Source organism: Copidosoma floridanum, unplaced genomic scaffold (genome assembly GCF_036245765.1).
Source record: "Copidosoma floridanum isolate Cflo_tuat_1 unplaced genomic scaffold, Cflo_Japanese_pri ptg000021l, whole genome shotgun sequence".
Classification (NCBI taxonomy): Eukaryota; Metazoa; Arthropoda; class Insecta; order Hymenoptera; family Encyrtidae; genus Copidosoma; species Copidosoma floridanum.
Window position 1 is genome coordinate 3,161,242 of NW_028321898.1, and position 14,086 is coordinate 3,175,327.

The 14,086-nt window shown below is 37.8% G+C and overlaps 1 protein-coding gene across 4 annotated transcripts in view; it reads right to left on the reverse strand.

Annotated features, from left to right (window-relative positions):
- The window catches only part of LOC106641916 (uncharacterized), a 243,349-nt gene that overhangs the window by 157,743 nt on the left and 71,520 nt on the right, over positions 1-14,086 (reverse strand). For all 4 annotated transcript variants that reach the window (XM_089594662.1, XM_089594661.1, XM_014356496.2 and 1 more), the window contains one exon: positions 12,491-12,637. In XM_089594662.1, coding sequence (XP_089450788.1) covers positions 12,491-12,550 — 60 coding nt within the window. In that variant the 5' untranslated portion in view covers positions 12,551-12,637. The remainder of the gene's footprint in view (positions 1-12,490; positions 12,638-14,086) is intronic.

Below are 14,086 nucleotides of genomic sequence, written 5' to 3' on the forward strand. Positions count from 1 at the left end.
GCTCATCATACTAAATGAGATTTGACGAACTTACCAAGTATCTACTTTCTGCCATGAATGATTAAAGTACTGGGAGAACTGAGAGAAACAGATTTAGCAGATATCAGTGAATAAGACATGTTTGCTTTCAAGGAGAGAAGGTAAGAACAGTTTATTCTTTGCCTGCCCCGTAAGAATAAACGAGTCTTATCCACTGATGTCTTATTCTCTTGGCTGTCTTGGATTTAGCTATCTTAACATTTCACTCTTCCAAAGCAGTGATTTAAAATATTTTGGAAGATTTATAATGAGATTCTCATCATTGTTACTCCTGCTTTTTGGATTAGGTACATTGTTAAAATCAAAATTTAAGGTACTTGTAGGAGATTTTTCATCTTTTTCAATAAGCAAAGCAAGAGGGTATCATTCACATGAATACTGCGTTAAAAATTAAATACTGTAGAAAAATGTAAAACACACACTTAACTGGGTCCACACGAATGATACTCGTTCCATACTAATTCAGCAATATGCTGAATTTATATTTATCAACAAGAATAAACGGTTTATTTAATAAGGAAATGTCACAACAATGATATCAATGCCGTAAAGCGACAGTCAGTCAGATGGATCCAAGTTGCAGCAAATAAGGTTCAAGGAATTCCAACAATTTAACGTATGAAAACAGTGGCAGAGTTTTTAAAAGCAACAGATACAGATAATACTTACCCACTTTCTTCCTTCTTTAAACATAAATCATTAATCGATAATGACGTTCTGAAGCTATTCAAGTGTTTTTAACAATAATGTACTATCTTCTTTGTCACAAAAAACTATTCCGCTTGATACAGGGATAGATACTAGTAAGTCGTTTATACTACCTTTGCAGCTTTCTGAACACCAGAAACCATTATTTAACAATGGACGAAGTCAGAAGTCGAATACATTTAATTTTCTGTGTGGTTTATTTTAAATCTATATTTCTCATGATTACATATTGTTTCAAAATTAAGCATGATGTAAAGATAACTAATAATCATCATATTTAACAAACAGTGCAATGATGCAGAGTAAACTGAGTTTGAACGACATTCTTACTGAAATATATAATATGACATGGAATACTACAAAGCAGTGAGTATCCGTAAATCTATTTTATGGTAAGAAAGTCAACAATTTTGATATTTTTGTTGTATTCTACAGACGTACGTAACCAAAAGAAAGATAAATTTAAAATTGTCCAAAAAACTGGCAGATGAGTTATGTAAACTTTTAAACTGTTATTTATACTTTTCAGTCATAAATTATTTTGCACAACAGTTAATAACACTTTTTAGTAAACAATTATTTCAAATAACTTTTTCATTTTTAAGATTGGAGTGTGACGTACAGTATCTAGAACCTTTGTAAGTTCGCGCCCAAGACTCACCTCTCACGGCGCATAAACAGCGGATACAGAGTATGATGATCACCTTTCGGCGGCGGGCCCGAGCGTTATCAGCTCTCCCGCGCTCTCTCTCTCTCTCTCCGACCAGCCTCTGAACCTAACGCCACGCACGCGACTGCCCTCGCTTTGAGACTCTCATAAACGAACATATACTTTCTTCCACGTGTATTCAATCCCCTTACACCCCGAAACTCCACAATTCCCACGTAACAGGAGGTTGTAGATAACCCGACCCCCAATTTTTGGCGCTCGACGTATGGCGAGTTGTGTACGACAAAGTGATAGAAAATTTTTTTTTTTTTTTTTGGTTTTCTTTCGTCTTCGGGAAGCACCCACAGTGCAGCACAAGTGGAAATAAAAAGAATTATCGTTAAAATAAAAGTGAAATAAAGAAAAAAAAAAAAAAATAATTCAAAGAAGAAACAGTAAATAATAACAAGAAAAGAAAAAAAATACAGTGTTAAGAAGACACACGCGGCGAGACACGTGAGAAACGAGCAGGTGTCAAGTACCAGCGTGAGCGCACAGCAGCCATCCAGGAGGCCGGCACCGTCAGGAAATAAGACAAGGGAGAGCCAAAACACGAAACTACACCACACCACACACCCTCTGGTAGCAATATTTTTCTTTGCAAACTTTGTTTATGGACACGGAAATGCTTTGGATCGTACTGCTTACAATACTGTCCAGGTAGACAAAATTCATATAAACGGTAAATAATGTTACTGCTGGGCGATAAGTTTTATCAAATAGGCCCATAACAAACAAATACAACCAAACAAACAAAAAAAACCACAACAAAAAAACAACCAAGAAAAATAAAACAAAATGCAGTCGGAAAAAATTAATAACGTTGTAGGTGGGGCGGTGGACCGCTTAGAAGACGCGGAGGTCATAACAGACGACGGTTTATGGTTACAATTTTGCCACGATTCCGAGGCGGTCAAAGAGTTAGAAAAGTCGAACAAAAAAACAAAAGACTTAATTGGAAAAATTTTTAAAGGCATGAAAACGGTCGTGCTTAGAGATAAGAAAAAAGAGGGCCCTAAGCAAATAATTGGAGGAAACGAAGCCTCAGAATCATATATAGAGCCCCTGCGTAGTGATGATAGTGGAGAGGAAGGGGATGAGTCAGATAGGAGGCCCGCTAGGAATCAGCTTGGCAATTGGAGAAGGGAGACAGAGTTGCTCCAGAGATGGCCAGAAAGGGAGGGGGGGGGAGAAAATGAAAGAGAATTCCACAACAAAGATAGAAGGAAAGCTAGACCGATGCGGGAGTTCGAAAATTTTAAAAATAACCAGGAGAGGTGGGAGCAAACAACAGGTGGATCTACACACAGATCGCCGCATCACTGGGAGTATGAGAGGAATATAAATTACTCAATTAAAGAATTGAGCACAACAATCCCAACAATACCAATATTTACAGGGGACCCAATAAATTTGTCGGCGTTCACAAGGGTAGTAAGGGCAATAGGCCGGCAGGTGGACGACAAAGACGTCCTATATTTTTTGGCAACGCTATCCAGCCGGCTAAAAGGTCGAGCGGCAGCACATTTAAATGATAGAATCACACAGTTTGAGTCTATTGGAGAATTTCTCGAGGAGGTTACGGAAAGGTACGGGGCCATCAGTAGCACAGAGACAGTTATGGCAAAAATTAGGTCGGAACGACAAAGGGATAGGAAATCTGTAGAAGAATACTCAGATCGCATGCAAAAGTTTTTTAACAGGGCCGTTGGGCTTCAAGAAGCAAACCTTGAAGTTTCTGAAATGTTAAAGCAGGAATTTAAGAAAAATATTCAAAAAGAAGTAGTGACCCAATATATAGAGGGCCTTAATCCCCCGTACAACCACGAAGTTTCAATGCATAGGCCCATAACGCTAACAAGAGCCATTACATTGGCATTGAAAGTCGAGGATATGATGGCTATAAAATCACCCCGAATAGACAGCAATAAATATGAGAGATGGGAAAAAGAATTCAATAAAAAGGAAGACGAGGTAAACAAGTGTAACTATTGTGGCCGAATTGGGCACAAAGCAGAAGAGTGTCGTTCATTGTGGCACGACATAGAAAAAGGGCTGCTAGTGAAGAAAAGTCGCGGTGAGGAGACCAGAGCACCGTACTATACAAGGTACCAGGATAGGGGTGAAGAAAGAAGAAGTGCAAGATCATATAATGATAGCGGAAGAAGACCCGGAGACTACAGACATAATAATATGGCTCAAGCAGAGAATAAATACAACTACGGCAGATATGGGAGAGATTTTGAAAAAGGGTATGCTTATCGCGAAAATCATAACAATAACAATAGTAATAACAGATATTATCAGCCAAATGGCAGAAATGAGGGCGAAAGAGGCAGTGGTAGAGATGATAGCCGAAATAATTATGATTGGAAAAGTAACGAGCGTTATGAGCCTAGACACACAAACGGGACACAAGACGCAAGGGAGGCTGAACCTAGACGGGGTGAAATCTCTAGTGAACAGAAGCCGAATTTTTAGAACGATGCTTGAAGTACTCCCCGAACATCGAGCATCGGGAAAAAGTGGCTACGTATTGTAAAGGACCAGAAGTAAACGATGTAAAAATTAAAGAGAAAGAAGGAAAACCCATACAGTCGGAGGTGTAGGGAAAGGAGATAAACAAAAACAAAATTAATACTCGTCAACAAATCGAGCCAAGTTAAAAAAAAAAATCTAAAAGATAAAAATACATCGATGGGAAAAGAGGACAAGAAAGAAGTCACGACGGTACTTATTAATTATGCAGCAGTAGGACGCAGACCGCCAATAGTAACGCTGGAGAGTGAGGATTTCCGAAATAAAAGATCAGATTTCTATGCTGACACGGGAGCTGAGATCTCGATACTAAAAGAAGATTATATAAAAGAAAATTCGCCATTGGATGAGAATGTAAAAGTAAAAATAATTGGAGTAACTCATGAAGAACGTGAAACAAAAGGCACGGTGGACACAATGATCCATGGTATGAAATGCACTTTCCATGTAGTCTCGCAAGATTTTCCGATCGAAGTAGACGGAATCCTTGGATGGGATATGTTTAAAAAATACAATGGCGAGGTGAGCGCAAAAACAAATACACTTAGCCTAGGTGGTGTGAAAACCCCACTAAAGACAGCAGAATATTTCGAGATAGCAGCGAGATCCAGGCAGGTTATATATGCAAGAGTCAAAAAAGAATTCGGAAAGAGTCAAGTTGGATTTCTGCCACTTCAAGATGTGGGAGAACATGTGCATTTTGGAGACTTTTACGGCACTAATAATAAAGGTAAAATATATGCGGAATGCGTGAATTTTTTAAACAAAAAAAGGAGAATTACAGTACCGGAAGTGGATCTGATAGAGTGCGAAGAAGTGAAGAAATTGGAAATAACTGGCAACGTGGGGGACGGCGCCAGAGAAGAAGGGACTGCATTTGTCGGCTTGTTCGAGGAAGTCAAATTGGAAGAAAAAGAAATAGAAAAAAAATACAGATTGAGATATAAAAGCGTAGATGGAAATAAAGAAATCGACACGTACGCGGAAAAAGACTGTGATATAAAAAGTGTCGAAGAAAGAATTGAAAAAATTATGACACTGATCGACACTGAGGGCTGTGACGAAGAAGAGTTACAGCACGTAAGAAAATTAATATCGATGAATCCGTTTGTGTTTGGGTTGGACGGAGAACCGTTAAAAACAACTCATTTAATTAAACACAAAATGGACACTACAACAAATAAGCCAGTAGTGGTCAGAAGATATAGATACCCGCCCGCGGTGAAGAAAAACGTCAGGAGAGAAATCCAAAAATTGATGGATTTGGATATAATACAATAGGATAGTGCCTAAACCGCCAGGACAAAACGCCGAGAAAAGGTGGCGACTGGTCACAGATTTCAAACAGCTGAATAAAATAACTGTTGGAAGCTGTTACCCACTACTCTTTCAAAGCGACATATTGGAGCACTTAGCGGCCGCTAAGTACATCACAGTAGTTGATTTGAAGAGCGGATTCCACCAGATTAAAATTCAAAAAGAGGACGCGCATAAAACTGCATTTTCGGGACCCGACGGGCACTATCAATATAAACGTATGCCAATGGGGTGCCCAGAGTCACCAAATACATTCCTAAGGGCGAAAACGTTAGCTCTAGCCGATCTACAAGGGCGAGGCATTGAAGTATGCATGGATGACATCATGGTGTTCGCAGCAACTCTCGAAGAACATGAAAAACGCTTCAAAAAATTGATAAAAAGACTGGCAAAAGCAAACATGACCATAAAGACAAAAAAATGTCAACTTTTGAAGAAAGAAGCAAAAGTCCTTGGTCACGTGGTTGGAAATGGTAAGATAAAGACAGACCCAAAGAAGATCGAAGCCGCAAAAGAATATCCAAAACCGACAAATACAAGGAAAATTAAGCAGTTTCTTGGATTCGCGGGATATTACAGGAAATTCATAAAAGATTATGCAAAGATAGTGCGACCACTCTCTACAATGACAAAGAAGAATACGGAGTTTAAATGGGGCGAAAAAGAGGAAGAGGCCTTCAAAAAACTAGTGGATGCGCTATGTTCGGAACCTGTATTAACAGCACCGGATTTAAGTAAACCGTTCATTGTTACAACAGATGCGTCGGATTATGCAATTGGGGCAATCCTTAGTCAGGGAGAGATAGGTAAGGATAGACCATGTGAATATGCGTCACGGTGCCTCAAGGGTAGTAAACTTAGATATCCAACGTATGATAAGGAGTTGCTAGCGGTAGTTTTTGCAAAGGAACAGTTTAGACCTCATCTGTATGGCAGGAAGTACACGGTGGTTACGGATCACGAGCCGTTGAAACATTTTAACACGTCCAGAAAACCTGACATTCGGTTTAACAGATTAAAGGCATAGTTGCGTGGTTACGATTTCGATATAATTTATCGCCCAGGTATCTCAAACAACGCACCAGATGCTCTTTCAAGAAACCCAGTCGTAAAAGAGGGCAGAAAGAACCCAGAACTACCGCGAATAGAACTGTATTAAATGGCAGATGAACAAGAGAAGGAAGAGGGTGTAGTAAGTGATGGCCCACCAGCGCGTATGTTTAAAATTAGGGCAAAATCAAAAATACGGATCGACGGTAAGTTAAAAAAGGTAGTAGTGGAATCAGACTCAGATTCATCACATAAAAAACCCAGAAAGAAAAAGACTGAAGTGGAATTGTGTTCGGAAGAAGAAGTTGAGGAAAAACAACAAACTGAAGAGAAAATCTTATCGCAGGGGCCACTAAAGAATAAATTAGAGCACATGAAGAAAGAGAAGGGCTGGATAAAAGGGGTACAAAAAACGAGCACACCTTATGTCGTCATAGACCACCAAACAAGGCAAAAGCAAAGGAAGAAAAGACAAAGGCAGCTCGACACTCTAAACAGAATTAGACAGAATTTTTCTGTCACTCCTGTAAAAAACACACAGACTGAAGAAAATATAATAGTGAATTGGGAAAAAAGACCAGAAATTAAACACAATAGTTTGGAGGAAATTAAAATATGCTTGAACGGATCAGAGCATGGAAAAGAGAGAGACGACAGTAGGGAGAGAAGCTTTAAAAGTCGTAGTACTTCGGAGGATCGAACGTCCGGGGAAGAAAAAAAATCAGAAAATCCACGACGGGAAAGGCAAAAAGAGTCTAACTATTTTGCAATAAAGGATCCAAAAACATTTAACGACCTTACCAGCATCTTACAAGAAAAGACAGATAGACTCAAAAAAAAAGTTTTTGTCGACATCAGAGAAAAAGAGGTAGAGGGAAAACCAGGAGTTAGAATAGATGTATGGGAGGTAGAAGATAGCAGCAGGAATTTAAGTAAAAAAGGTGATCGAAACAAAGAAAAAGAGGGAACAGTAAGTACAGAAGATAAAAGTGAGGAAGAGAAAAAGAAGGCAAGACCAGCAGCGAAGGAGCAAATCTTTCGTGGGATAATCAGGGATAAAGGCTATCCTTAAATCATGGTGAGACGTCTGGGGCATTCGATAATTTTAATGATGAAGAATCAAGCAAAAAGAACCAATTGATTTCAAACGATGCACTTAATGAACACAAACGTGGATCAGACGGAAATTGTGCAGAGCCATGGAAAGAGTGGAATTTAGTAGATGTAAAGGGCGATGGTAATTGCCTGTTTTATAGTCTTATTGTACTGGTCGATCTGGACTTGACAGCAAAGCAGCTAAGAAAAATCTTACTGCATTCTGAACATATTAAAAACTGCGTCGACCTTCAATGTGTCATCCAATGAAAAAAAGATGGACCTCCAATGTGTCATTACTACACAGGAATAAAAGGAGATGAATATGAGCACATGCAGTATGAGCCGGAGCACTATCAGGCGCTCTGCGAAAAAGGACAATAACGCTATAAATCAATGGATGAATTATACAAAAATTCAAGTGATAAAGACAGTAAGATAGTACGAGGGGCGAGACGAGCAACATTGAGGAAAAGGAATGAAAACAAGTTCCCATGTACGAGACAGAAAATCAAGGGTAGAGTTGATAAGAAAACAAAGGAAGACAACAAAACAGATCACGAGACGAGTAATGAGTCAGATTTTGGATCAAAAGAAAAACGAATACCAAAGAAGAGCGATCCGCCACCACCTCCACCGGAACCACCGGATGAGCCTAGCCCAATAGCGGAACAAAAATATCAAAAATATCAGATAACGACGTAAACAATGAAAGCCACGAAAAAGAAATTAGCGATAATGAAAATGGAAAGGAATTACTTAATGCGAACATGGTGGCAGGTGATAATGCCGAAAGCACAGATGATAGGGAAATCAATATAAGTATACTAGGTTTAGATAGGTACAGAGCTTTCCGGACACGACTACCAGTACAAAAACCACTCTGGAAGCCAGAGGAAGATAAAGATATACCACCATTCCAAAGGCTTAAGAAAATAAATGAACACCCATTTAGATACATTGACAACTTAGCCTTCTGTACAATAACAGAAAATATACCGGACACAGAAGCCATAGACGCGCTTCACGAGAGAGGTTATATGAATCCAACAGCCATGAATAAAGAAAATAGGAGGGTTGGAGAGGTCTTCCTATCTAGAGCAAGAAAAGTATCAGTAATGCAGTTATACGTGAAAGAGCACTTTGACAGTGCGGGATTAAAATCGGATATTAAGAAATGCATATCGTCTTTAAAACAGCTCATGTTGTTTAACAAGTTGACGTCAGTAGGTATTATACGAGATCCAGCAATACTAAGCGTATTACAGTGGGACTATTTCGCAGAGCAATTTGAAAACACCTTCGAAAACACAAAAATATCGGCAGTGTTGTACTTGAATAATTTAGTAGTACCACCAGTGAAGCAACGATTTGATGTACTCAAAGAATACCACGAGTCATCGGTAGGAGGCCACAGAGGTATGAACCAGACTTACAACAAAATTGCGAAAGACGATTACTGGCGAAATATGCGACCGGACGTACGTCAGTTCGTGTTAGGTTGTGAATCATGCCAATCTAAGAAACTTGTTACAGTAAGAACAAAACAGGCTCTAGTCGTAATAGATACACCAGCTAGGCCATTTGAAAAAATATCCATTGATTTTTATGGCCCGATAAACAAACCATCGGCTCATGGCAATAGTTACATATTGTCAATTCAGGTCTGGCTCACGAAATATATAATTCTTGTACCAGTAAAGAGAGCGACGGCGTTAGAAACAGCAAAAGCACTTTTAAACAGAGTAATTGCATACTTTGGCGCCCCAGAGAAAATGCTGTCAGACAGAGGTGCACGTTCCAAAAAAAAACTGTTGGAAGAGTTCGCAAGGGTATTTAAAATAGACAAAATGGGAACAACAGCCTTCCATCCACAGAGTAACGGCGCTATAGAATGAATGCATTATACATTAACGGAATATTTAAGGGCGTAGGTAAATGAAGATGACTTTTGGGACGATCATTTGGGCATGTGCATGTGCGCTTACAATTCGACAAAACACTCAGCAACGGGGATAGCGCCTCAAGAAGTATTGCTGGGCTACCCAGCCAGAATTCCATCTAGCTTCAAGAATACAATGAATGAACAAACGTATGATGAATATGTAGAAGACGTAATAGAAACAATGACGCGGCTAAGGACAATAGCAGCCATGAATCAAGTTCAGGCGAAGTACAGGTCCAAATATTATTACGACAAAAAATTGAACACAAGATTTTTTATGGAAGGGGAAATGGTCTATGTTCTTAAAGAGCCGAGAAAGAAATATGAGGATCACTACGAAGGACCATACGAAATCGTAGGAATAAATTACAAAAATCACAATATAAAACTGAAACGTGGCAATGAAACAAGAATTACGCACGTAGACAAAATCAAGAAAGTATGCGTTATAAAAACCCAATTGTTAGATAATAGGGAAGTCGGGGAATAAAGCAGGATAACAAAAACACATCGCATAAGAGTAAGAAGCAAATAAAAAAAAAAAAAAAAAACGAGATATCAGAAACAACAAGACCAAAATAGTATACTTCTCTCGTAAGCGTGGCCTTCAGACGACTTACGAGATCAGCAATCAAAACGGTATGAACAAAAAAAATACAAATCTTGTGTTTTAGGGCTGGAATCATGCCGATGACACAGCAACCTGGAGAGATAGAGGAAATTTAAAGAAACCCTGGAATATTGGTGGAGAGTTTGGGCCCAATCCAAGCAGTCGCATTAACTTGGAAAATGATATGGTTTAAGAATGATTACAGGCGGACGGGAGAGGAACCGCGGAAACACCAACTCAGTACTACAAGACTTGTCAACCCAGAGGGCCATGGTTAATACACGAGACGTACAAGTTCTACTGGGCGAGCGGGTAGGATCAGAAGGCAGAAGACTACCAGCTCAGTTAACAACCAATCCGCGATGATCATTGAGATCGACGATGTAATAAAAAGGGTTGTACATAAGATGTGTACAGATTAAAAAAAATAAATAAATAAATAAATAAATAAATAAAAAAAAAAAAATATTAAGAATAATTAAATAAATAATAACCATACAAAGAATATAACTACACAAAAATAATGTAAAGAGAGCAGCGCAAACGAGAACAACTATGCATACACAAATAATTCACAGATAACATAACACAAATATACTCGCACACACAAACCAGTATGGCCATCGAGGACGATGACCGCGTGGCCTCAGACGTGTGACGTACAGTATCTAAAACCTTTGTAAGTTCGCGCCCAAGACTCACCTCTCACGGCGCATGAGCAGCGGATACAGAGTATGATGATCACCTTTCGGCGGCGGGCCCGAGCGTTATCAGCTCTCCCGCGCTCTCTCTCTCTCCGACCAGCCTCTGAACCTAACGCCACGCACGCGACTGCCCTCGCTTTGAGACTCTCATAAACGAACATATACTTTCTTCCACGTGTATTCAATCCCCTTACACCCCGAAACTCCACAATTGCCACGTAACAGGAGTATGCTTCCAAAATGAGTGATCATCATTATATTGTCTCCTGCTTTTATGTCAAGCTTAAGTAATTTCTACCTCTTGGTCACCGTAAAATGAAATTAAAAAAAAAAATTTCTCTAGGTAGCCTTTTATCAAATTTTCATCACCTATTTTTTGTAAATTCACATGAGAGCACAAGTTTCTGTCTTTTCTGTTTTCCTTCGCTCTTGCAATAAATACTAATACTTCAAATATAGCTTGCATCTTTTCTTTGAGCGTATATTTATATACAGTGAAATTAAATGTCCGCAAAAAAAGCAGTATTTACAGTTTGCAAAATATAATTGTTGAATTCGATTAAATTTTCTATGTCCTTTCAGAATACACTACACTTTTCAAGCAATATTCATTAATTTTGATGGTAATTCTGAGGATTGAGTTTTTATAATAAAAGAGATTTAAATCCTAGAGAAAAGCTAACTATTTTTCCAAATCACTAAAAATAGACTTAATAGCTCAGAGTTTACTTCTGCTTCATCACGTTTGCCATAAAACCAGTCGGCGTCCTAGTACCTATCTTGATCACGGCAGAATTAAAAGACAGAGTCTAATATTTGACGATTCAGTGGCTTGGATTTGTTCAGGCTTCTTTCATTAGGATCTCGCTGCCTCAGGTATTTTTTGGACAAATGTGGAAAAAAATCATTAAAAAAAATGTAACATATTCTCAACTTACTTTCTACCCCTCAATTCATTTTTTCCAGGTGAAAAACTGCATGTACTGCTCATAGGAAAAGAGTTTTGCCATCATCTATGTGGTTGCCTCGCAGAGGATTCCATGATACTTTTCATAATAAGCAGTGAATGCAACTTTTACCTCAGATTATGTTGCACTTTTTCCCTGGAATTACAAAGAAACGTCGTATTTTCGGCAAAGGAAGAGAAAAATCGTATACTGGCCTCGAAAAAAAAAGTACGGCATCATGTTTCGGGTGCTTGCCACCTGGGAGAAAATGCCGTACTTTCTTCCTTTTGAGTATAATATACACGTTTACGTGCACTAAGGAACATTTATTTGCACTGGATTTATCGAATTGACGAGAGGGAATGTTAAAAATTTCAAGTACGTTAATAAACTCAGGCATACAACAATATCTTACATGCAAATTCCCTTTTTGTTGTGATAACTACATAAGCATTGCTCCAAATTTTCATCCTATTTGCAGACGAGCATAGCGTGTTATAAAGCGCTTATAGATGATACAGTGATACTTGTATGTATTGGAATAAGTTCATAGACAAAATCAACGTTTTTAGCACTGAAAACCAATTATTTTTTACACACTTGATTATTCCAGTGTTTTTTGGTTTTTCTAGCGTATTTACAAGATTCAGTTTATCTGTGAGAAATAAATTAACTATTAATACCTGTACTTTTCGATATCCTTACACTATTTTTTAAAATCATGGTTATCTAGATACTTGCATTACCATAGTATCAAACTTATTGTGTGCTACATGTAACGGATCATGTATGATATTTGAATATTACAAAATTATTGTAAAAACTTACGTAGAGTAAAAATTTAATTTTTCGCTTCAAGCTGCGGTACTGTTCTCTGTAAGTACTCATATCGAGGTAAATCAACTTATTTTTCAGATGATCTTAACTTTTCACTGCGCAGCACATAAGACTTGAGCCATTTTGAGTTTAATTGACCTGAGGGATAACATAGTGATATTTTTGAACATGTTTATGAACACTTAAATAATGTTAAAATCGTTCAGACGTGTAGTATTAAACACTAATATTGAAATAAAATACTTAGTATATTTTGAAGTACATTTTCAGTAATAAAGCGATTACTCATAATTATATTACTCACTAGATGATTAATGAATACGATTTAATTTTTTTTTTTTTTTTTTAACTCAAGGTAGTCAAATTCTATTAATAGAATAGTATGGTCAAGAAAAGAAAAACATTTAAATGTAATCACTGATTTTTTAGTGCAAAAAGTTTTTATAAGACGTGCACATTGAGATGGATCTTCTTTTACATGTTTTTACATAGTATTAATTTTAACCTATTACTTCTACAAAAAAGGCCACACAGAATATACTACACATGTTAAAAATATACGTTCACGTTCAATGAACTCTTGCATTAAGAAAAAAAAAACTACGATGAAAATTTTTGTAAAATATTGGATTTTGTAAAGTTTTGCAATTGAATTAACTATCTTGTATGACATTGCATCCATTTTTTTTCAGATTCAGAAAAGTATTTCGGAAAACATATAATTTTTTTCCATATGATTTTTCTATAGGCGGTTTTCAACAATCATCATCATCATCATTCCTAGAGCTAGTCGATGTAGCATTTGATTTGCTCTATTTCTAACCCATCTTGTCGTTTACTTGTTAATGCATCGGCTGTGAAAAGGGAAGTGATCAAATCACCAGCTTTGGCGTACCTCGACTGAGTGAATCTTTTTCTCTAATACCATGTATTATATCCCTTCTCCTGTGACATCCCGTTTGTAACCATACGGGTAACTCGTGATCTTGCTGTCAAAATATCTTTTACTATAGACTGGTTGATATGTTTTTTTTTTCCGATTGAGTCACTACATCGTGAAAAATTGTGCGACAAACGGAAAAATTTGACAATGTTATTTTCGTAATATTAGTCATAACATCTCACGAATCGTATCAAAATTTATCTTTCGACTATTGCTGTAATTTAATTTGATACCTTTCACTTTGCAAACATAATATTCACTACTGTCTAATTTTTTAATATTATATGCGAACAACTATGGTCCACCGATAAAAACGAAGAAATGTATGTGCCAACTCCGTTATCAGCCAATTCGTCAGTGAGACTGCCTAGTGTCATGCCAATGGGTAAATCGTCCAGTCCTTCTCAGGAAACAAAAAACGAGATCCGTGTCATCATAGTGAGAACGTTCTCCCAGAAAATGCAGATACTCAAAAAGCTTCAAGCGTGCTTGTGCTGTCACAAACGTGACAACTACAACTTTACTTGATGGTAATGACGTTAAGGCCTCAGTCTTATTATTCCAGTTACGTGTACGCTGTATCATCGTTGACGGGTAAAACATCATTCACATCGATTTCTGCACTCGTAAGTAATTTCATTAAT